Source organism: Protomyctophum parallelum (genome assembly GCF_964188405.1).
Source record: "Protomyctophum parallelum genome assembly, chromosome: 18".
Lineage (NCBI taxonomy): Eukaryota > Metazoa > Chordata > Actinopteri > Myctophiformes > Myctophidae > Protomyctophum > Protomyctophum parallelum.
Genome location: NC_139716.1, coordinates 21561107 through 21586390, shown reverse-complemented (window position 1 = coordinate 21586390; position 25284 = coordinate 21561107). Strand labels below are relative to the sequence as shown.

At 41.5% G+C, this 25284-nt stretch overlaps 1 protein-coding gene across 1 annotated transcript in view; it reads left to right on the top strand.

Annotated features, from left to right (window-relative positions):
• Positions 1-19868, top strand: part of LOC310875820 (adhesion G protein-coupled receptor L3) — a 233471-nt gene extending 213603 nt beyond the window's left edge. Inside the window, exons 17-21 of the mRNA XM_083789211.1 lie at positions 4513-4539; positions 6833-7001; positions 8826-8951; positions 9616-9712; positions 17218-19868. Of these exons, the coding sequence (XP_083645337.1) occupies positions 4513-4539; positions 6833-7001; positions 8826-8951; positions 9616-9712; positions 17218-18176 (1378 nt within the window). The 3' untranslated portion in view covers positions 18177-19868. The remainder of the gene's footprint in view (positions 1-4512; positions 4540-6832; positions 7002-8825; positions 8952-9615; positions 9713-17217) is intronic.
• The last annotated feature ends 5416 nt before the right edge of the window (positions 19869-25284 follow it).

Below are 25284 nucleotides of genomic sequence, written 5' to 3'. Positions count from 1 at the left end.
TGACCATTAATTCTAAATGATCCCAACATTAAATAAACTCAAAACTACACGTTGTTATAAATGGGAGATATTTATCAGAGGAAATTGAGTTGATGGTGGCTGATGGTGGCTCTTGGTGGCTCTTAGTGGCTGATGGTGGCTCATGGTGGCTCATGGTGGCTCTTGGTGGCTGATGGTGGCTCATGGTGGCTGATGGTGGCTCTTGGTGGCTCATGGTGGCTCTTGGTGGCTCATGGTGGCTGATGGTGGCTCATGGTGGCTGATGGTGGCTCTTGGTGGATGATGGTGGCTCATGGTGGCTGATGGTGGCTCTTGGTGGCTGATGGTGGCTGATGGTGGCTCTTGGTGGCTGATGGTGGCTCTTGGTGGCTCATGGTGGCTGATGGTGGCTGATGGTGGCTCTTGGTGGCTGATGGTGGCTCTTGGTGGCTGATGGTGGCTCTTGGTGGCTGATGGTGGCTCTTGGTGGCTGATGGTGGCTCATGGTGGCTGATGGTGGCTCTTGGTGGCTGATGGTGGCTCTTGGTGGCTGATGGTGGCTCTTGGTGGCTGATGGTGGCTCTTGGTGGCTGATGGTGGCTCTTGGTGGCTGATGGTGGCTGATGGTGGCTGATGGTGGCTCTTGGTGGCTGATGGTGGCTGATGGTGGCTCTTGGTGGCTGATGGTGGCTCTTGGTGGCTGATGGTGGCTCTTGGTGGCTGATGGTGGCTCTTGGTGGCTGATGGTGGCTGATGGTGGCTGATGGTGGCTGATGGTGGCTCTTGGTGGCTGATGGTGGCTGATGGTGGCTCTTGGTGGCTGATGGTGGCTGATGGTGGCTCTTGGTGGCTGATGGTGGCTCTTGGTGGCTGATGGTGGCTCTTGGTGGCTGATGGTGGCTCTTGGTGGCTGATGGTGGCTCTTGGTGGCTGATGGTGGCTGATGGTGGCTGATGGTGGTGCGGTTCAACAGAATACTGGACTACTCGCCCCGGTGCTTGCCCGTTTTTCCTCCCGGAATTTTCCCCAGTGAGGGGGATAACTTTGTAATATGCTATTGGCTGTTTGTATTCTTTTTGGAAAAATATAAAAAGATACTCCTGTGGAAATGCTATATTATTTGACTTATATTGAACCTATAAACAATTTAGTATTATTTAGTATATGTAAGGTTTTGCCCCCTCAAATGGTACCTCGTCAGATAATCCCCACATATCCTACAACAACTTCTGTGAACAGACTTCACTGTAGTAGCTTTTCATAAATTATATTTGTACTTAGGCTGTTCTGCTGTCATGAAAGTTTATAGTTAGAGAAATTCAAAGTCCAGCCGTCTGCTGTCCAGCCTCTCCCACCCCTCACTGGGGAAAATTCTGGGAGGAAAACAGAAACGGGGCGAGTAGTCTTGTTACCGTTCAACACCAGTGTAAAGTCACCCAGTGTATACAGTACGTGAGATCCACTGAGCTTAATGAGGTGTTCTCTTCTCTTCATCTATGTGTTCCCCATTAGTGTTTGATGTCACGCTTTCTGTTCAAATTGCATCATGCCACTTTGTTTGAATATGATTATGAATGATACATGATCTCTCTCTCTCTCTCTCTCTCTCTCTCTCTCTCTCTCTCTCTCACACACACACTCTCTGCTCTCATTATTTCACTTTCTAGCTTTTCTTTTTTCGTAGTGTCTTCATTTTATTTTAACCTGCCTTATTTTTATTTCATGCTATGTTTATACAGTATGTATTGTTTGTTATCTTTCCATTTTTCATTTTCCCCTCTAGCTACCGTTATTATGATGGCTGTATTATTGTGGAGTGGCACTGGTAAGATTATTCTCAGCGGGAGATGTAGAATAGGGTAGATGTTGTGTTTGATGTGTGGTCTGTTGTTTTCCCCTTTTCCCCTCAATCTCAGACACAGTCAGCTAGCTGACAGTCTAATGTTTGATACACAGTTCAGTGTTGTGGGAATTGGTGCACATTGAACACGAAGACTTCAGCGGTGTAGGGCAAGATCTGTGGACACGATGGGTCTTTTGATGAGCATTTTGATTGGTAGAGACCCCGTTCTAAGACCAGCTGAGAAATGTGTGCTAACCGTACTGTACTGTGGCTTCATGGATAGAAATGTAGAAATTTTGTAGAAATCATAAGCCTTCATTGAACACTTTCAGGACATTTTAACGCACACCCTTTGGTTAAATGATTAACACAACTGAGCTGATTTTTGCCTATACATTTTTGCCTCTCCGAAAATAGGCAGCAAAACTGCCTTCATGAAGACCTTACGCAGGCTTAATTGACCAATCACAATCTCCAAAATTGGCAGCGATTTGACACAGACGTAGAATCCCTTCCTTTTTTTGACACTTCACAACCGTTGATCTTCTGCATGCATTCAAGGGCCTTTTACTCAGCAGGGATGCCATTGAGAAGTGGCATCACCCACAGTGGCATTCAACATTTTCTTAAGATTTATTTTATTTTTAACAGCGTGGCTCTGCAGGAGTGTAGCCATCTAGAGTACCGGTGTGTGTCTCTCTGTCTGTGTGTCTGTATTTGAAAATACCAGCACAGTCGATCTAATGCACAAGCTCACAATGCGTCGCATTAATAAGACAAGTGTTATTAAGTTTTGAATAGCTCTATATTCCGACAAAGATTTGCTATAGAGTGCTTGTTCAGTAATATGGGTCTCATTTCTTTTTGTATCTATTCAGGAGAGATAACTCATACAGGATATAGAATGAACAAGTGGATTTGAAAGTGACGACACAAAGAAATGAAATGAGCAGACAAATTTTAAACGGGTGCATGCTTTTGGTTAGACATACTGTACCTTTGGTCCGATATCTCAAACCCTCACCCTAACCCTAACCTCCCACGGGGCAGCACACCTAAACCTAACCTTAACCCTCACCAACCTTAATCTGGTCGTTTTAACGCACCCCTCACCAACCTTAATCCTGTCGTTTTAACGCACCCCTCACCAACCTTAATCCGGTCGTTTTAACGCACCCCTCACCAACCTTAATCTTTTTTTCTGTTTTACTAAATAGTAAGTTTAGTTTTAACCCCAAAAATACATTTTAAATGAAGCATTCATAAGTGGACTTTAACCGCTGGTGAATAAAACCTGATCTAAAAAGCTCTGGAGCAGGTGAAGCCAGTAGGGAGAAAGATCACCTCTAAAGATATAAATATTGATGGGTGTTAATAGCATCCAGGCGCTCTGCAGAGCCTCTGGACCGTTACAGTACAAGGAGTGCATCTTGTAAGAGAGTCGTTATGCTGTTCTGTTGGGAGGATGCCAAGCGCACGGCAGGAGTCACGGCTCTCCCAAACTCGTTCCTGTGGTGATATCTGCGATATCTCAAGAGGAGAATATGCCGGGCCAAGTGAGCGCCGGCCCACTTCATATCCTGTCCTCTCAGATGCATTTTGCTTTGACCTCAGGCGTCTCCAGTGCTGGACAGAAACGGAGTACATTTTACTTAAGAGTACTGCACTTGTTTTGAGTATTTGTATTTTGGGACCCTCTCTTCACTCTTGACACTTTTTGACTCCACTACATTGCTAGGAAGTACAAATAAATTAAACCCTTAAGCCTTATTTCAATTGTAGTGAAAATAGCCGATCTGTATAAGCTCACAACGCGTTGCCGTTATGAGCTCGTATATATCCGCTACAGTCACTATAGTTGATATTTTCTGCGCTTTGTAATCTGTAGTTTTGAATACTTACGTATTTTTAAAAGCATGTACCTGTTGGTTTGTAGTGGAGCAATATTTGACCAGGAGTATCTATACTTTGACTCAAGTACTGGGTGGGGTTTGAGTACTTTTTCCACCACTGGGCGTCCGCCGCCGTCCCTCGTAGCGAAAACCGCTGCGAGTTGGAGGTCAACAGTTTGTTCTTCTCTCGTTTTTTGCCCGCTCTCTGCTTGTGTTTGCACGTCCATTCGGGGGGCAGTCGGTGTGATGAAGTACCTCTGCTGCCAGGTCATTAAGACAGCCCTGGGAAAATTATGTTTAATGGTTGCCCCGGTAATTTCATAAATCATTTATTTTGTCGCACACCTGGCCCATTTATAACGGCTAAAATGCTAAGGTCTGCCAGTATTTATGAGGGGAGCAAGATACTTCCGTGAACTCGGATAATTATGCTACACCTGCGACACGCTTACAGCAACAGAATCTCCTCCCAAAAGCTGTGTGTGTGTGTCTCCCGCACACACGCGCGTGCTGGAGAGAGGGAACAGAGGGGTGTGGCTTTTACGCTTGGATGCAGATGTTGTCATTGATCTAGTGAACACAGCGTCTTGGATGCAGATGTTGTCATTGATCTAGTGAACACTAGTGAACTAAAATAACCCCTCTAACTCCTGATTTGTGGATTGATTTGACTTCCCCTTGTATTTGTTGTAGCTTAGCTATATGTAATAGACCAGTACATTTCATGTCATTTTTTTAGTTGATTTTTACTTTTTGGGGGGGTTTGTTTTTATTTACTATTATTTTTTTATTTCTCAGCTACCAGGACTACGAACCTGCAATCAAGTAAGACTAGAACTGGACAGGCTTTTCTTTTTTTTGTTCTTCATAATGCCATGTTTCATTGAGACCTTCATAAGAGCCAATCAAGGACCCCAAATCCATCTTGCAAGTCCCTCTGTGTCATTAACATGACGTATTGTAGAGCAATCCGTCATGTTGAAGGCTGCATTAGTGTGCTTGTACAGCACAGCAATACCATATCATATCTTAGCTACATACTGCAGTAGACAATGGATGTGTCTCACTCGTTACTCGTTAGCTTTAAGTGACAGCTGCTGTCTTCACAGTATTCTCTAGGCACGGCGACACATTTAAAAAAACATTAAAAGCATTGAGGCAAAGTGTAAAACATTTTTACAAAGGCACATTTAAATATAATTAAAATATGTCTTAAAGAGTTAAATAGAAACTAGTACCACAGACGAAAAACAGTCTAAGTCCGAATTTCATTCTTACCCCTCCACGAAAAGGCCTCGTTGTCCTGAACCTTTATCTATCATTTATACATTATGGATCAATAGTGTGGACTTAGACTGTTTTTCGTCTGTGGCATTCTGTTGAAAGAAGTTAATCAAAAGCATTTGAAAAACTACAGTTTTCTGGGAGTTTGTTGTATTACAGTCTCTATCAAAGAGACTAAAATGATAAAAGTTTAAATAAAGAATTGAAGTACTTAGGAATTAACAAAAGGCACAGACAAAAGAGATGCAAGAGATTAGCTAAACTAAATAAACGCTATTAGAATAACTTTGCCATAAAATGATGTTCTCAGAAATGATTTAAAAGTAGACACTACCTTCTCTAACCGTAGGTCTGCAGGAAGGGTGTTCCAAAGCTTTGGTTCCTGGCTGCAGGGGGCAATGAGGCGAGTTTTAGGAACAACCAAGACAGTGACAGTCCTTAGAGTCCTATGAAGATCTCAGTCTGCACTCAGGCTCTTGTGGGACCAGCAGAGCTCAAATGGAACTAGGAGACTGGCCTTGCAAGGCTTTAAAATTCATCAGCAAAATTCAATTCTGAGCTGTAACAATCTGAGAACTAGTGCGATATGATCTTGGTATTAGTAAGGACTGGAGCGACAAGCAACTGTAGCTGTCTGAAATAATTTTTGGCAGGGAGACCCATAAACTAAAGATATACTAAGTCTACCGACGATGAATGCATTGACATGTTCTGCCAAATCCTGCCATGACATAAAAGTCTTTAGAAATGTCATGTAATATTGCATTTATTTATTTTTTATTCCCTGTCTTCGTTGACATTTCTGTCTTTAACTCAGTCGAAAGGTTACATGCTGGGAGAAATAATAACTACACATTTGCCAACTGCCTGCGCAATGACTCTTACAGCTTAATATTAAAGAATCAGGGGACAGTAGTCATGATTTTATATGCAGTCATACTGAGCAAATAATATTCCAAGTTCACTACAATGTTCCTTTTCAAACATCTAACCATATAATTTGAGAATAATAGGATATGATATGAAATCATAGGCAGAGGGAAATAATTATGAACCAATTGAACCCTAGCATCATTATTCTGGGACGAACAATCGGCACAAATAACAGATCTACAAGCTCACAATGTGTCTTGTGGCAACATGTTGTGAACTTGTAGATTGGCTATTTTCCCCACATATTCCCACCACTATTTCCCACCATATTTTCACCATATCCTCCCATGTGTTCCCATTCTTCAGTAAAGATGTTAAGCGTTAATGTCTGCTTTTCCAAATGTTTTTGTTGAATCCCTTACTGGGCTTATGAGTGTTGGAAATAAAGCGTTTCCTTTTTAGAGTTCAAGCAAATTATTTGTCTTTTAGCTTATCTGGGGGTTTGCAGTTTTGTTCTGGCCTTTGAGTCTCCCACGTATCTCATACCGTATAATATTGGTTTCTACTTGAAACAAATTGCTGTTATATTATTTTAGGTTGTGCGAAGGGAATAGGAAATATGTAAAAATGCACTTACAGTATAATATTTCATGGATGATGCCAAGCCGCTTGTGAAGAAATACGATACATTCAGCTCGAGGGCCACATATACTGTAGCATGATGTTTAAGTCATGTATGTACAAAAACATCCTGGGAAGGAATTGGGGGTTATCCTAATGTTATATCAAAGCTACATTTTGCATTGTAATGAGACCGCAAAACTGCAGCTCTTTCTGTCTTGAAAAGCTACACGTAGTCCATGATCTCTTGAATAGCTTTTTCCTTGTGCAGGAAGGGAATAATTTAAAAGAATAAGCAAATCCAGGCAGTTTGTACAGCGGTTGTTTTACTGTATTTCAGGTCGTGGGTGATTGGGGCCGTTGCATTGCTGTGCTTGCTGGGTCTGACCTGGGCCTTTGGCCTAATGTATGTCAATGAGAGCACAGTGGTGATGGCCTACCTCTTCACCATCTTCAACTCCCTGCAAGGCATGTTCATCTTCATATTCCACTGTGTCCTGCAAAAGAAGGTAAGGATTCAATTACTTAACTTAACTTAAAGGAGCATTCAGTGATTTGGGTGATTTGGAAAACTCTAGGGTCCGCCCCGGTAACAAGACGTGCACATGCACACACTACAGTGGGGGGGACACGCGACAGGCGTCAAGGCGTGTACCGTGCAAGGCCCGCCCCCGCTCGATCATGAATGGCGGAAGGCCCCTCTCTATCCTGATTGGATGGAAGGCTGGGCAACCTAGCCAAAAACTAAACCTATAAGGTTTTTTGACCCCCAGGGGTTAACTGGGGACAGGGAGGAACTCCTTATGGCCAGCAGGATTATCACAACAAAACAAAAAAATAAGTGATATTTGAATTATGTGAAATCACTGAATATACATTTAAATCCTATATTGTATGTCATTAACCGGGTCCCGCAGGGGTCTATCATTGGCACCCTCCTTTTTCCTCTAGTCTAAACCATATCTCTTCACTGCTTTTTTGGGACTAATCAGAATCTTGCATCTAAAACCAAAAAATCAATCACAGACCTGGACGGTACGCAGCTGCATATAGTTGATCACATCAAATATCTTGGCCTATGGCTTGATTCAGAACTCTCATTCAAATGTCAGGTTGATAACATTGTTAGGAAAATAAACTTTAGCACTGGTACTCTCTCTACCATAACAGAAAATGTTTTACATTTACAGTCAGACCAGATCAGTCAGATCAGTCATATACTGTATTATGGATTATGCTGATATCAGACTGCATCTAAAATTAACCTACTTCCACAAATTCAATATACAACCGTTTATGCAGATTTGTCCTCGGCTGTCCATATTATTATTATATTATATATGATAATATTATTATATATCATATATATATTATCATATATATATTATATATATATTATGCACCATGTCTAGTAATATAAGTTGACAGCAGCAGTGGTTACAGTTCATCTTTAAATGTGTTACTTTTAATTATCCCCAGTGTCTCAAACAGTATATGGAACATTTCACTTTCACATTTCACAACAGAGACATTGTGCACAAGTTTTCTTTGATGTTCCAACAGTATCTTAACAGTTCACTTCAAGGGAAAAGGCCCGCTCTACTCAGACAGTCCTAGAAAGGTGCAGGCGTGTGCTGGGTGCAGATTCAAAGAGAACATATGGAAAATGAATAAAATCCGCACTCTCAGTCGAGTAAGAGTCTTTGTTTAATAATGATAATGACAAAGCCTCGACTGAGAGTGCAGATTTTATTCATTTTCCAACAGTATCTAAATCAGTTTACAAACAATCCTTTACGTTTAAAGCTCCTTTTGACTGGAACAATCTACCTGTTCTGTCCTATTCGGTCAATAACCTCAATGGTCAATTTCTAGGGATGCACCGAAAGGGAAAGTTTGGCCGAAAACCGAATACCGAATATCCGAATATGATTAATATTATATATCTTTTTTTCCTAACATTGCTGTCTTGGCCGTACCTTAAAACTACCTGATTTATGGCAAAATAAATGGTTATGGCAAAACTTAACTTAAATAATAATCACTATTATGGGTCCATAAAACATTTATTCAGCTCTTTTGAATGCATTAATTGCATACACTATTCGGTGATATATTTTCTGCCTATTCGGGCCGAAACTGAATAGGCCGAAAATGAATTTTTAGACATTTTCTGCCGAATATTTTCTGCGGCCGAATATTCGGTGCATCACTATCAATTTCCCTGAGTTGTATGTTTTATATTTATATATTATGGGATTAGTAGTATGCTTTTATTTCATTTTATTTTTAAGTGTGTGCGTTTGTGTGTACGCGTGTGCATTCATTCGCAGGTGCGCAAGGAGTATGGGAAATGCCTGCGCACACACTGCTGCAGTGGCAAGAGTGTGGAGAGCTCCATAGCCTCTGGGAAGAGTGCTGCAGCAAGGGCCCCTGGCCGCTACTCCACAGGGTCACAGGTACTGACAACTTTTACACACGTGTTTGTTCTGGGACTGGATCTTTCCTTTGTTCTAATCTGTTCTAAACTAAACAAATTGCAAAGGAGAGCTTTCTGGGAACCATGGGCTCTTATGTTTACGACCCATAGTGCTACTGCACGATGACAATTTGGTACACAAACTGGGGAAGCAGCTGTAGCTCAGGGCTTAGAGTGGCCGGTAGAGTGGCCGGATGGGAACCGTGAAGTTCGATCCCGGGGGGGGTCCCCCAAAGTTAGTGTTGAAGTGTCCTTGAGCAAGACTGAACCCCTAATTGCTCCCAATGTGCAGGTTGGTGCCTTGCATGGTTTCCTCCGCCATCGGTGTATAAATGTGTGTGTGAATGGGTGAAATACAATGCACAATCTATGTACAGTAAAGTGCTTTGGATAAAAGCTCTATGTAAAAGCACCATTTACCATTTACCAAACTGCACAGTCAACGGTGCATTGTCAGTGTGATATATCACAAATTAAATCCTAGTTTTGATTCTTTGATGTTTTATATAAAGTCAAAATATATAAAGAAACGGAATTCTGAGACACAATTGTGTCAGCGATGGCTTTCCATACAGTACAGGTATGTTTCGCGGGGGAATGACGTTCATACTGTACATTCACTGGCATTTCCTTTGTCTCTACAGAGCCGAATCCGTCGTATGTGGAATGATACCGTCAGGAAGCAGTCGGAGTCCTCTTTCATGACTGGAGATATCAACAGCTCAGCGTCGCTGAACAGAGGTATTGGGTCACGTTGCAAACACAATGCTTTAGTAATAACCCAATAGTACCCCAATTTCACACACATTTTGCGAGAAACTGTGGTTGAAGTCAATCAAGGCCTCCATTGACTTCACTTGTCTGTCGCCCACGTGCTTGACGACGTTTGCTTTTATTGATTTATTTTAGTACTTTTAATATAGAAGCTGCAACTGCTCCGCCCACTACTTACTGAACATAATGGGCCATGTTAGCTTGAAGTTATTATTGATCGCTCATTTCATTTCAACAGCACTGGCACATTTTCATATTGGATCTTTAAAATGTGTGTGCATTGGAACTGTTCAGCTAAAATAGATATATTATTATATCTCACTAGGTGATCATTTTGTATACATTTTGCAAAGATTTCTCATGGATTGTACTTTAATGTCCGGGTGGCACAGGGCTAGGGGTAATGTTCTTGCCTAGCACCGCGGAGACTAGAGCTGTGTTTCAATTCTTAAATATAAAAGGGGACAGCAGTGATAAAGACTACTGTACAAGCGGTAATCAGACTATCAATGTCTTGAGATTTTTGAAAGGAAATTCAATGCACCAGCACGGATCTGAAAAGACATTTTTTCATCCTTTTCTAGAGGTTAGGTATGAGAAATTGTGTCCCAGATTCATTTTATTGTTCATCTCGAGCAATTCAACGTTGTGAAACCATTTTTAGCAATCTTTGTAAACTTTGCAAGCTTTAATTCACCATAATCTGACAGCAGCTGAGCTGGCCCCGTGAAAGGACTTCTGATTCACTTTGAGTGACTTTGAAAGGAAAATAAATGCCAGGCTCCCCAAATCATCACATCTGCATGAACAGCAGATACCACCCTCTCTTCCATCCTTCACTCTAGCCCCATCCATGGCGTCTGGCGACAGAGGGATCCAGTACTCTCAACATTTGCTCTGCAAAAGCACTAATGCATTGTTATTATGATGGGTGAAAGTTTGACAGCACGAATCTCAATAATTAGGCACCTTCAACATATGGGAGCTTTTATGGCAAGGAGGCTGTGTTGTTGCGGAAATGGGTCGAGGAGTTGAGGAGAAGCGTAGATCTTTCACCAAGGACTTAGGAAGAAAAGAGGAGAGAGAGGAAAAAACCTTATTAATGCAATTTTTACACTCTGGATCTGATAGTAGAAACGCTCAAACAGGCTCGCGATACATTTTCTGTCATCTCGGGCAGAAGACGCATGGCCGCCCACTCACATGCATTGCAACGATCAGATGCAAACTGAACCGCACCTCACTGTTATTATAGGATTATGTGTGTAGTGGAGCATCTCTTTCTTCCTGACTTGCCTTTTTCAACCCTGTGCCTCTCCTCAGGTGAAGAACAAAGTTGCAGTTGATTCTCTTGAGAGGGAGTCATGCAATCTTCTTGAGTCAAGAATCTTGACAGTGCTGTAATGTTCACACTGTTTACAAGTACAGCTGTATAACCAGTAATTATGAATGGCAATAAATGAGAGATCTGCCACTGGGAGAACAATTTATCAATTCAGAAGACATTGGTGGTATTTTTGGAATGCTCTGTAATTAGGGCAAGCAACAAAATAAAAGAAGAAATAAAAAGGGTTGTTGGTTATATCAAAGCAGTATTGCAATAAATACCTTTATTTAACACCAGTATCACCAGTCGTAGTAGTAATAAGGGTGTTTGCGTGCGTGCGTGCATGCGGATGACAGATGCGTCAACTGATCGCAACATCGCATGATCGCAACATCCCCGTTTCAAATCGGGACGGCGATTTGTGTTACATTTCCTTCAACCCTCTGGTCCCATCTCGAAACACTCTCCTGTCTAATTCACACACAAAAAGTGCCTTAAAAATACAATAACAACTATATTCTATTGGAGAGATATTTGGAATACACTGGAAATGATCTTGGCCTCAATATGGTTTAGTCAGTCAGTGACAATCCAACTGCATCATTCATTTCATCAACCCTGAAGGCTGTCTTCGTCAAGGTGTTGAAGAGACAGTCTCTCCCTCCTGCTGCTTGTTGCAGGCCATCTATCTTTCCATATCTCTCTCTCTTTCCATCTCTCTCTCTCTCTCTTTCCATCTCTCTCTCTCTCTCTCTCTCTCTCTCTCTCTCTCTCTCTCTCTCTCTCTCTCTCTCTCTCTCTCTCTCTCTCTCTCTCTCTCTCTCTCTCTCTCTCTCTCTCTCTCTCTCTCTCTCTCTCTCTCTCTCTCTCTCTCTCTCTCCAACTGCACACATGGCTATAGTGAAACTAATTGGTTTCATATCCCTGTACCTATAGGAGCTGTTTTGGAACGATATCCACCCAGATAGCTCAGTAGGCTATAGGAAGTTAATGCAAAAAGGCAGATATGTTTTGGCCTGATTCTATTTCCTGGCATGGCACGCAATGAAAAAGACAAAAGAAAATATGCGACTCCACACACTCACTTGCTGTTTACAAGCAATAAGTAAAGACATAAATATAACTTAATCACAGCACGTCAAATCGAAAGGTTCTTTTGTTAGTGATAATGCAATCTGGAAGCCGATGAGTCATTTGAGCTGCTGCTGACAGGAATAAATATAGTGCCTTGTTGTTTCCTTTGTGTAAAAAGTCCCAGTCGAGTGGAAAGCCATTCGGTGACCATCTTCACCCGAGGAGGACATTTCAGCAATATTACATAAAGGAATATAAACAAAAAGAAGTCTCAAGTGTGTCGAAAATCTTCAGCAACTGTTGCTAGTTTGGCATTCGTCATCTTAACAATTGTATTAAGCACAGGAATCGAGAGCATATATACCAGTAATTGACCAGTTTTTGACACGGTGGCCAAAAGGATTGTCTCGAGTGATTATCGCATTATGTCCTGCTTAAGTCTAGTACAGGAGTGTTAAATGTCTCGCTTTGGCTACTGTACTGTACTGTATGTCAGTGCTCGTCCACAATGTCGTTGCCTGTCCGCTAACGTGTGTGTGTGTGTGTGTGTGTGTGCGTGCGCTGTCTGAATGAGTGAAGCACAGTTAAATGTTCTTGATACAATGCTGACAATGTCATTGAAAATGTAATTAATCAACCAACTGTTATCCCGTCTGTCCCATTAACGACACGTCAGTCCAGCTTTGCCACTTCCTCAAGCAAAAAAAAACAACCTTTCACTAATGATCATGTGATCATTTGAATGTTAATGGCTGTCATTTTGCTCAGCAGCTGCATCTCTGATGTATGTTCGTTTTCTCTCACGGCCGCTCTCTAACTCCACCTCTCTGTCTCCGCTGCCTCCTCCTGTCTCTCTGGCTGGCTGCTCCAGGGGCTATGGCTAACCATCTTATACCTAATGCACTCCTGCGTCCTCATGGCACTAACCATCCCTATAACACATTGCTTGGGGAATCGTCCGTCTATAACAACCCTCTGGGCATGTACAACACGCAAGGTGTGCAAAGCCTCTTTTCATTCTCTTTGTCATTGAAGGGTAGGGCAATGTTTATCTGCTTCATCTTGTACGACTTTGAGAGCCTTTTTAAAGGGGTATTTCACTTTATACTCATCTTATCCTATATATTGCAATTGAAAACATACCAGATATGCTCATAGGCAAGACCATGGCTACCTCACTACGACTCAGACATAACCATAAACAAACCTGATAGGCATATTATGTGGAGATCTGGTTGTCCAAAGCGACAGATCCAACTGCTTTGCCCATAATGATATATCATGTCCATAATATGGGAACGACTCACTTCAAACTCGACACATCCGGGAGGGCTCAAGGGAGTGCGGTGCCCAACGCCGAGTAGTTCGGACATGGGGTTGTGCAGAACCAACAAACCGACCGATATGGCCATATACTGATGACATCAGGGATCTCCATATATGGACATAAACGAGACATGGACTGACAGATACAGAGATCTCCATATGGGCATAAAAGGGACACAGACATCCGGGTACTCAGACAGACACTAAACACAAACTGATACGTGAATGTGCTCCCAGTGTGCATTTCCGAACGCATCCTGTGACTCAGACATATCGGTTGGATCAGTGGTGCGCTGTAGGTGTGAGGGCCCACGTACTGTAGCTTCCCAAACGCTAGATGTATTATAAAATATAAATGTTGTGAGACACCCCCTTCCTACACCCAGTAACTTGATATACTGTATATATATATACAGTATATATATATATATTGTTCTTCTAATGCGTGACGGGGGCGGTGTTTGTTTAGTGTGTGTGTGTGTGTGTGTGTGTGTGTGTGTGTGTGTGTGTGTGTGTGTGTGTGTGTGTGTGTGTGTGTGTGTGCGTGTGCGTGTGCGTGTGCGCGTGCACGCACACACACAGCCCCCTCATGCATTAGCAGGACAATGTCAGTCACTATAGAACCAGGGATGTGTGTTTTCAATAAGTCTAAAATGGTCTAAATTATAATATAGTTATAATTATAATAAGTCTTATAATTGTGTATGAGGTTACAATGGGTTTCTAACTTTTTAAAGGAAGCAGCGTGTCTGATAAAATGAATCCTAAATATCCAAATATTGAATCAAGCAACTAAAAAACGTTGGGACCAGAGTAGACCCCAGAAATGACCCCAGAAGTGTTTTAAAGTGAAATACCCCATTAAAACAATACTAAAAAACAAGAAAAACATTTTATGCACTTTCTTTATTTTGTATATGGGGATATAATGGAAAAACACTGCCCTAGTTCTCAATCTGTTTATCACAAAAGTCCTACTGCTGTGGTTCTCAACCTTTTCTGGATCAGGGCCCACTTCATGGCCCACCCATCTGGCCAGCTTATAGTGGTCAGACGGGTGGGCCCTAGCAACGTGCATTTTCAGAACATGTTTATTTCATTTCTATCAATCAACCGATTCCTTTCCGGCTTGGATCAATGGAACATTACTTTTTATTATTATTATATTAACGTTATAAATCAATAAAAAGGCAATTATTTGGGGGCCGACTTGCAATATCCTCACGGCCCACTAGTGGGCTCTGGCCCACAGGTTGAGAAGCACTGACATTCAGCACAGCGCTGTATGGCTTTTAGATGGGGGTGTATCTTGGCTTCCAGTGAAGCTGTGCTGTTCAGTCACAAAGTCATGAATGCCACTTATTATACAGCAGGTCGTTTTGAGGAAGCAATCTGATTGGTTAGAAACCAAGCTTCAAACCACATTTTTTCAACGCCTAATCAAAACAAACAATTCAGCCGTGCTTTTCTCTCAGAGCGCAGCAGACTCGTGGCTAGGCTAGCTTCTAGTTTCTTGGGACATTTGTGGGCGTAGTGACTACATCTGTCATTGAAAAATTATTATTCTTCAGCGATTCTCTTAGTTTTAAGGGTAACTGTTGTATAATTGCAATATTACACTCGAGGGGGTAGTTTAACGTCATTAATGCACTTCTGCGTTGCTTTCGGAACTCGCCTTGCGGGCGAGTTCCTGCAGCATCGCAGGCGTGCATTAATGACAACCACCTCTCGTGTAATATTGTAACAATAAACATATAAAAATACATCAAATCGGAAATTAAATTAAATTAAATGAAATTTGGAGCCAGATACACCACCAGTCATCTGTTTCAACTTTGCTCTAATGTTGTCGATGAAGCTTGTGTGCCATGTCTTCTGTCTATCTGTTGTTTTATTCTGTTTCTTTTCAGTTGTGCCACATTATTGTATGAGATTTTTTTTATTCAAAACCCAGAACGAGTGCCACTTTAAAACTCAGCAGCAGAACACAAATAGCAAAAATAAATATATTGCAAGTTTAGAGAAGAAGCATTTGAATAATTCAGCTATAAATAAGTTAAATAACTTCCTTGAGACTTATACAATAGACAATACCTATATTACCTAATCATTATTTTGCAGTTAATTTGTGAGCAGCTTTACAGGCTTTTAAAGGCTTTACCAAGAAAAAGTCTTAATATTAAGTGTATCTTATCCAAAAGAGTCTGGTTTGATCAAACAATCAGAGTTTATCCGTTTGGCTGTTAATGCATACAAATTTTAATTCACATCTCAGCTGTCATTATCAGTTTGCACTAACTCTATTCTTGATAGTAACAATATGTACACCATTTATTTCAGTGAACTTTAGATATTCATTATTTAATGTCTTGACTTATAGCACAAGAAGTTAAATATCACTCACCTTCACTGAGTCTTTGAGGAAACATCTGTGGATATATCTTGACACTTGAGGATCTTCTGGTTTAACTGCTAAAATTATGTATCGCAGATTATTTTGAATCCACTGTGTGAATAATTTCTTTAATGGATTTGCTGTTGTTGGGGTCTGTACGCATACTGTGCATGGGGACACAAACTACATTACATTAGCATTTTCTATGCGTGTCTCTTCTACCTGTCACTGTTATGCTTATTCTGTTTTCTTTTTCCTTTCCTTTCCCTCATGCGGTCCCTAAAAGATCCGTACAGAGAGACAAGTATGGGAGTCAAACTAAACATTGCTTACCAAATGTAATTGACTTTGGTTTTTACTTTCTTTTCACCCTGTGATGACAAAGGGGTAATGCAAACTTCCATTCATGCAGCACATTTCAGACATTCCCTTTAGAAGTAATACTATTTTTGTAGCAAAGGCCCTCGACATTTCAGAGACCTGTGAAATTCAATTTAAATTCCAATTCGGATAACACTGCAGTAAAGTTTAACTACAATTTTACAGATTTTCTTTTAACTGGATGCTATTTCAGAAACAGCAAAATCCATTGATCCTTTTGATACCAGCCTATCCTGACGATCCAAGCATTCTTTGTGACCTCATCCTTTTCTAAAGGCACATCAAAGCAAACCGCACATTATTCTCCTCAGTTTATTCCTGCTCAGATCTACAGAACGTAGGTTAGGTTATAGAATTTAAGCTTGAATGATGCATCTTGAAGTGAGAAAACTCTGATGTTGATGCATTGAAATCCATATTTGCTCTGCATGAGAGAGAACAGAAAGCCCCCTTTCCCTCATAATGCAGCTATCAGAAGTGCCATATTTTAATAAATTGAACGTTGGATGTGGAAAGACATTCATTTTGGACAGTATACAGTATGTATAGTTAGAATGCTCATATGGCACAAAATGGCTGTGGTCCAAAAGTCAGGTGGTGGTCTAGTTTGTCACTTTGAGTGTTACGTACATGCATGGCTTTGGTTTTGTCCTGTGTTTTGTTGTTGTGTTTGAACTTTACGTTGTTGTGCACATACTATGTGTTTGTTGTCATCATTATTAACCTTGGTTGTGAACCCATTTGGTCATTTAACACTATGAACAACAACCACAAAATACATTTATAAAAAAGTGTATGTTAATATACACAACATATGCACTATTACAGATAATGTTCATAAACCAAATGGGGCCATACATTATAGAGTTTGTGTTTTATATAACTACAGATCCCATTTGTTGCTGGGCATGCATCATTATCATCATCCCTTACTCCAACCTTAAACCAACCCTGTGCCTGTCATTCCAGAGGGAATCCTGAACAATGCCCGGGATACAAGTGTCATGGATACTCTACCACTGAATGGTAGCCACGGCAACAGCTACAGCATCGCCAGTGCCGAGTACATGAGTGACTGCGTCCAGATAATTGACCGGGGCTATAACCACAAGGAGACCACCCTCGAGAAGAAGATCCTGAAAGAACTCACCTCCAACTACATCCCCTCATACCTCAACAACACGCACGACCGCTCGGCCGAGCAGAACCGCAACCTCATGAACAAGCTGGTCAACAACGTGAGCAACGGCGGCAAGGACAACAGCTACGGAATGGGCCTCGGGCTGCAGGGGCTGGCCATGAACGTCTCCCTGGGTCTGGACGACCACTCCACCTTCGGGCCGCACCACGACGAGGGCCTGGGCCTCGAGCTGATCCGCGAGGAGTCGCACGCCCCCCTGTTGCCCCAGCGGCCTCCCCCGCCCCTGCCGACGGGGGACAGCCTCCACAATCACCTCCACCAGTCGACGGCGCCCCCGCTGCCGCTGACGCTGCCCCACCATCCGTTCTCCTCGGCCGCGGCGACCTCCTCATCCCGCCGGAGAATCCCCCAGGAGAACAGCGAGAGCTTCTTTCCTCTGCTGACTAACGAGCACACCCAGGACGAGGGCTCGTCTCCCAGCCAGAGGGACTCCCTGTACACCAGCATGCCCATGCTGGGTGGCCTGCCCAGCCTGGCCTCCGCCGCCGCCGCCGACCGCCCCTCCAAGGACGCCAGCGGCGCCAAAAGCCCGGAGGCCGGCACGGACGACGTCTACTACAAGAGCATGCCCAACCTGGGCTCACGGAACCACCTCCACCAGCTGCATTCCTACTACCACCTGGGGCGGGGCAGCAGCGATGGATTCATAGTTCCACCCAACAAAGAGGGTATCTCTCCCGAAGAGGCCGCCCCCCAGGAGCCCTCGCATCTGGTCACCAGCCTATAGAGGCCCAAACACACCCCCTCTTAGTGCCCCTTCTCCTATCACCGTGGTTCTCCTGGTTTCCCCCCTTTCTTGTCCCGTTGTCCTGATCGGTTGTTGCCAGTGGTAGCGTTCTTTTTTTCTTTTTCTTTTTTATTCTGTGTCCCGGTGACTGAAGCAGAGTAAAGTGACTCTGTTCGATTGCTATTGCTGACCACAAACAGAATGCCTACTTGCTACGTTGGTGGATTAATATTTGACTAAAATTGGTTAGACATGCAGGAATCTGTCGATGTTGTGATTCTCTTTTGTAAGAGGCTCGGACACCATGTGTGGATCGATGTGTTTCGTCTCAGTGTGAGAATAGACAACTACTCCATTTGGGATTTCTTTTTTTAGGTCCCTGAGATTTTGTCTGACAGTCCAAAGGAACTATAAATGCTCCCAAAACACGCACGTGCGTGCGCGCTCACACACACACACACACACACACACACACACACACACACACACACAATCCCGCTTACTACTTGATGTGTAGAGTACACCAGAACAAACGGGACATTTAAAAAAGACTATTTTATTATACTTCTGTATCCATATTCGCTTTTTTGAAAGATTTTCTTCCTCTTTGGTGAGTTGCAGCAGATTTTTGTTTGCTGAACTGTCCCTGCAATGAACTGATTTTGATCAAACAACCATGAAGGAATTCTTGGCTGTATGCTTTGGAGTTTTTATTTTTTTGGTTAGTTTTTATTTTTTTGTCTTTTTGTTTGTTTTATTTTGCTGTAATAACAGTTGTTAAAAAGAGGGAGAAAAAAAAACTAATAACAGAGAATTATCAGATATTTCTATGTAATTGTACAGATACTAGCATTGCACATAATAGTATGCTTTTTTTCTTCTTTTTTTTTTTTTACCCAAACCCTTTGTCTCTGTAAATGTAGTGTTAGGAACAGTTTTGTTCTGTTTTGTCTGCCTTACTGGTTTTCTCATACCAGTCAGTTTTTTGTTGTTTTGTTTTGTTCTGTTTTGTCACTTTTCTGAGAAACAACAGCGACAAAAATAACACACACAAAAAAAAGAAATCATAACAAAACTTTTTTTTTATTTTAAATATCTTTTGGTGCATATCCAACATTGAGTTTCAGACTTCATTTGATTTGTGGTTTGATTTGTTTTTCACTGTATAGATAGAACTCTGATCCAGTGATTGTTGCGAGGACCATTAAGGTAACCAATGAGTTGTCCGGCCGTACGATGCACTCTGCATCATTCATTTTCTTTTGGCATTCAGCAGACGCTTGTGTTTCTCACAGAGAGAGAGAGAGAGAGAGAGAGAGAGAGAGAGAAAGAAAGAGAACAAATGGAATATTGATGAGCACTAGACACTTGTACAAAAAGAAAAGAACAGAGATAGAGAGCTGTTTTACTTATTAAAGAAAGAGCTTTTTGAGTGAGATAAGCTGGAAAAAGTGTTTTTCTTTTGCTTCCCTCGAGGGAAAAGCTATTTATTTATTTGTTAAAATACAACAATAAAGCAAAAAAATGGACATAAAGAAATTTAGCAGGCACAGATCAGTTTTCATCATTGGCTATTATGGCTTTTTATTTATTCCTTTTTGTATTGTTTTCCAAGTTGAATGACCTCATAACTAATATTTGTTGTAACAGTGAAACTTGTTTGCCAACAAATAAATTACTGATTAAGATTTATCTTCTAGTTATGGCAAAGGTTCTGGTGTTTTGTTTGGGTGTTGGTACACTTAAGGCTAAAGGTCTTTAAATCATTCCTTGATCACCGGATGAGGTAATAATTCATCCTGGTAATTATGTCTTAATGTTCCTCATTAGCCCTCTTGTCTGCTGTGGGACAAATGCCTATTGGAACTTCAGCCAAAAAAAAGAAAGAAAAAAAAGTCCTGTGCTCAGTGCTGTGTAAACATGGTTCTGCTTTTACAGAAAATGCAGCGATTTCATAAATGTACAGTAATAAATGTTTAAATATCACCCGTTGTGTTAACCTATGTACTCTCATCTCTACAGAAATAACACACATTCTGAACAAGAACATAAACACTCGGCAAAGGAGCCGCGCAGATCCTGCTGACATTTATGTCGTGGCACCGGGCGTGATGACGGGCAGGTATGATCCGTTCTCTGAAGAGCCTTTTTGATCGTGGCATCTCTTTTCTCGATGGCGATACACTCATTCCAAACTCCAATGCACTCTATAGGGCAATGCTGTGCATGCGGTATCGAGGTGCATGCAAATTGCAAAGCTCTTTTGTCACGTTTCCAGGATAATATGAAAAATCACACCCCAGTGTGACGTGAGCGGTGCCTTTGATGAGTTTATCTGCAGCACGCACCCACTATCAAGTACATGACATCGTAGTAATTTATTTTGCCATCGACTTGAATGGGAATTGGAGGCGGGATTTTCTTTTACACAACATACACACAGTCACTTGTTGGAGCGGTTAGCACCACTCAAAAAAAAACAACTAGAGGGGTCTAATAACAGTGTTGCTTCCTCTTGGTACTATGACTATGGTGATGATATTGTATTGATCACTAATTAATTAGTAATAATATTAGTAGTTGGGGTATGTGTCACTGTCCTAATTATTAGGAGAAGTGGCAAGGTGGAGTTAAAAGGGATTCTATAGATGAATCCATGGAGAAGTGCCCTGTAGGCCCAGGTGTAGCTAATTGTAGGCCAGGTGTAGCTAATTGTAGGCCAGGTGTAGCTAATCAGTGCTGAGGTGTGGTACACCTCAGTAAGGTCACCCCTCCCTCTCATAATGATGACATCAGTATTTGCCCAAATTGTGTAAAGAAATGCACACACACACACACACACACACACACACACGCACACACACACACACACTCAAAATGTCAAGTCTGTCATTATTAATGCAAATTGTATTTTTAATACATTTTATGCATCTACATAATGCTGTAGCTGTACTACTGTTAGGTGAAGTTATCTACCAACACAGTTTCAAACAGAATCATGGTTAAACTGAAATGGTGTACCTGCAGGTAGGTAAATGCAAGATTTTGCTCAATGCTTGTGATGGTTGCTGAGATAATTACACCTAGGCATAATTATCTAAATTGTCATTAATTATGATGACTAGATGAATATCACTTTGTAAAAACAAGTTCAAGGCTACAATTAATGTAGTTTTAAGGGCACAATGGTTTAATCTCAACCAAGCAGAGCAGGCCCTGGGCTGTCACAGCACGTGCTAAGCTGGTGACTGATTAACTGTAATCACATTTTAGAGTTGGATATCAGAATCTTTAGCAGGAAATCACACAGCTAAAGAGCCGGTTCACAGAATCCCAGTTAAGCCAGTGTTCTATGGTAATACACATTCCACAGGGACAAAAATGTTATTGAATATGGAGTCCAAGGTTTTCTTGAAAGCTGGTATGTCTCTTATAATAAGACAATATTTGCTCATTATATTTTGGCATGCTCTGTGTGCCAAGCTGACTGTAAAGCAAACTCAGCCCATAGCTCGTGCAAATGTTTAATGATTGACGGGGGGGTTCTGGGTTTGATTTGTTTGGCGGATACCTCTGCTTTTGATACCTCCTCTGGTCATACATTTTTTTATTGACATTATGTTTTATCCCTGCTTCTGGTCAGACTGCATTAAATTCATACTGTGTTGTAGTGAACATTCATTTTAGTAGTTTTCTTTTCACCGGCTGCTTTAGCTGTTGGTTAAACACAGCATGAAATGTAGACGACCTAGTCATACTGAGGACCTAGTCATACTATCCTGATTGGCTGCCTTGTCTGCCTCCTCTGGCCAATAGGACAGCAAGCAACTGCATGAACACCGCGACTAATTCTCGTACCAGTTGCCGTGCGCTCCCCACCCGCCTCCCCGGTCTCGACAGGAGGACAGCGCGAGCTGCGAGCGGATTGGAGAGAGAAGAAAATGAATCCGCAGCATGACAGGCAACGCTGAAGCGGCACAACCATAGAGTTATAAAGGGCACAACAAGCGTTAAATAATATAGTTATATATAGGTCCAGTGCTGGTTGATGTGTTTGTATTCAGCGTTATACTATTACTATTTATTAGAGAGCGCCAAAGTCCTGCCGTCACTCACTCATCCCCTGGTTCACGGAAGTTTTTCTCTATGGAGAATAACATCTTAAATCGTCTCATATAAGAATTGTGGTCCAAAAATAAACAAACAATATTGTTGGGGAGGTTTCTCTGTATCGTCAGTCCTTCATTTTTGATACAGTCTGTCGCGTGGTCGCACAAAATGTGTTATCTATTACATTATCATACATGGCTCAGTTAACATGTGCTGTTTGCGCTATGTGTTGTGTATACATCTTTTAAACTTCATTAACGAGCGGACGGACAGCGCTTGTTTATCATCCTATCCTTGTTCATATAACGCCATTTAGGTCGACATCATGGTACAACTTCATGTTGTGATAATAATATAGCAGCAGCAGTCTACTAATACTATGCTACTATAACTTCATCATAATATGATATATTTATATCCTTGTTTAAACATTGATCCAACTGGGAAGTTTTCAGCTGTTACAATCATGACAGAATCACAGTTTGACATTGTCCAAGCCGTTTTTCGTGCGCAACAGATAAACAACTCACTCGTTCCGTTAATTGTGTTCAGGTCGGGCCGCATATCCCCGCCAGAATACTGATGATACAGAACCATATATTGCTGACAGGTGGAAACCTTGTATGACCAAAACCATTCATTTAAAAAATATATAATAAATAAAATAGTTAAAATTGCCTATCTACAAGTTCACAATGCATCATATTCATATCTCGACATGTTGGGAGCTTGTAGATCTGCTATTTTTACTGTGGACCACCACCGCCACAAATATGAAAGCACCCCGAACAGTCAGGTTCCATTATAAAAAAAGTCCATTACATTTTTTCCCCTAGACGAGATTTTCAAAATTCTTAGCTGATAATTATAGTAATGTCCTCAAAATGAGAAATTGGTGCAGAAAAATGTCCATGTATTGCGGCGAAATTGGCGCTGGTTAAATGTGAAAGCTAGGGGGTGGCAATTTGGCCCAAATGCCCCTGGATGTGTGGCTGGTTTCATAATGGCCCACCATGTCACATTAAAGGAGCTAGTGACGTGGAAGGGGCCCTGCAGTCTAACACGCCGCTTCAAGATATGCGTACGGCCGCCTCGATCACATCACTTTAGATCTATATGGCGTGGGTGGTGAGAAAGCACCGTGGTAATCACTGACGTATCAGTTTGACTGGCATTTGCAAACTGGGCAGACTTAATGAAATGTGCTGACGAAGTGACTGTGGGCCCATATACACTTTATTAATGTGTCATTATGCAGGCTCATAAGATCCTCTCCCCAGGCTTTGATGCCATGCACGTAGGCTATGCTTGCAAGGCACAAAACAGCTACTCCTAGTAAACACTTACTGTAGTATATTGTCTGTACATGCGCTTCAATCTGAAGCCATGCCAGCTGCTTTTGATATTCTGCCCTATGGTCATTACATTTTTTTTGTGTCAGACTTATACCGTAAGAATACATACATTTTGTTGATTATTATTATTATTTTAGGATGTTAACCAAAACCCTGGCATCCATATTTTGGGCACATTTAAAAAAAATGTATTATTATTATTTTTATTTTTTTATTACTAGATCTTGGCTAAAACACATTGCAATACAACGTGTTGTGACCTTTTAGATCTGCTATTCTCGCTTTTTGTCGGGGAAATGGGGAATTATAGGGCTTAAGTGGTTTATATATATACATTATGAGAGCCTACAGTTATGTTGTGACAAGCTGATCAGTATGTGATATGGTATGTCGTTGCTATTGTATTCTTTCAATTTCTGACAATATTATTCTCTGATTAGTGACACCTAGATGGAGATATCGATTCTAGTGGCAAGGCTGTCGGCACTTTAGATTGAAAAGCTTAATTAGTATAGGTTTCCTGTTCACCTCTCTGACCACAGAGTAATTATTGTAATTGAGAGTAACGAGAGAGTAATTGTGTGTGTCAGTGCCGTTAGAATACCCCACTAGGTCATCCCAAAATAAATAATCAATACATTAGGGCTGGGTCTGTACTTACATTGTAGGCGTGCAACCTTTTGGACATGTTGGATAACGCCGCATGCCACAGATCCTCATTCTAATGGCACACATTTGTCTCCGTGCACTTAAAACTCTGTTTATTTTCCACTATAAAATGGCGTGTATGAGTGAATGTAGCCATCTCTAACTTTCAAATCCCCTGAGGAAGTTCTCGCTGGCAAGACGATCCCCCAGACGATCTATGTGACTAGAGATATCCTTGCTGCTGACAGCGAAGGGCAATGCACCCCCCCTCCGCCCAGCCCCCCAACCCAACCCGCATGCACCCCTGGAGCTTTACCTCCCTGCCATCTATCTTAATGCACTTTATCTGCTTACTGTTGACTCATGCATTTATTAATCTCTGCCACTGGAAATAAGGCACCTTAAGTGTTGCTTAGCAAAACAGTGAATTCCTCCGTTTTCACATGCCATTGAAAAGAAACACACAACTGACAATGGTATTCATCTATTATATCAATGCTGTCGGACAGAAACCTCTTTATCTCCATATTTAAACTTTTTGTGTTTTTTCCGTAAATTCATGCCCTAGGCCTACTTGATCATACTACAGCATCATACAAAAGTATCATAAGTAGCAAATCTGCAAGCTCAAAACGCCACGCAAAGTTATGCGTTTTGAGCTTGTAGATCTGCCACTTTATCTTTTGTTTTTATTTTAAACCTGCAACGTCACGGTTTTGGACATCCAGTATGAGGTTTCCACCCGACAGAGACAATATTTATTTATTTTCTTTCTTTCTTTTTTTTACCAGTTTGATTGCTGTGACAGCAAAATTACATGAAAACATTTGAGAAGCATTATGTCCAGGCCTCGCTAGTCGCCAACACACATGCTATTGAGCATAAAATGGGGACGAGATGTTCATTCTCTTGTCAACTCGTAAATAACACACAAAGGATGGCTGTGACGGCTATAAAGCAATTTGTTTCCAGTTATAAATAGCTCTTATTCCATC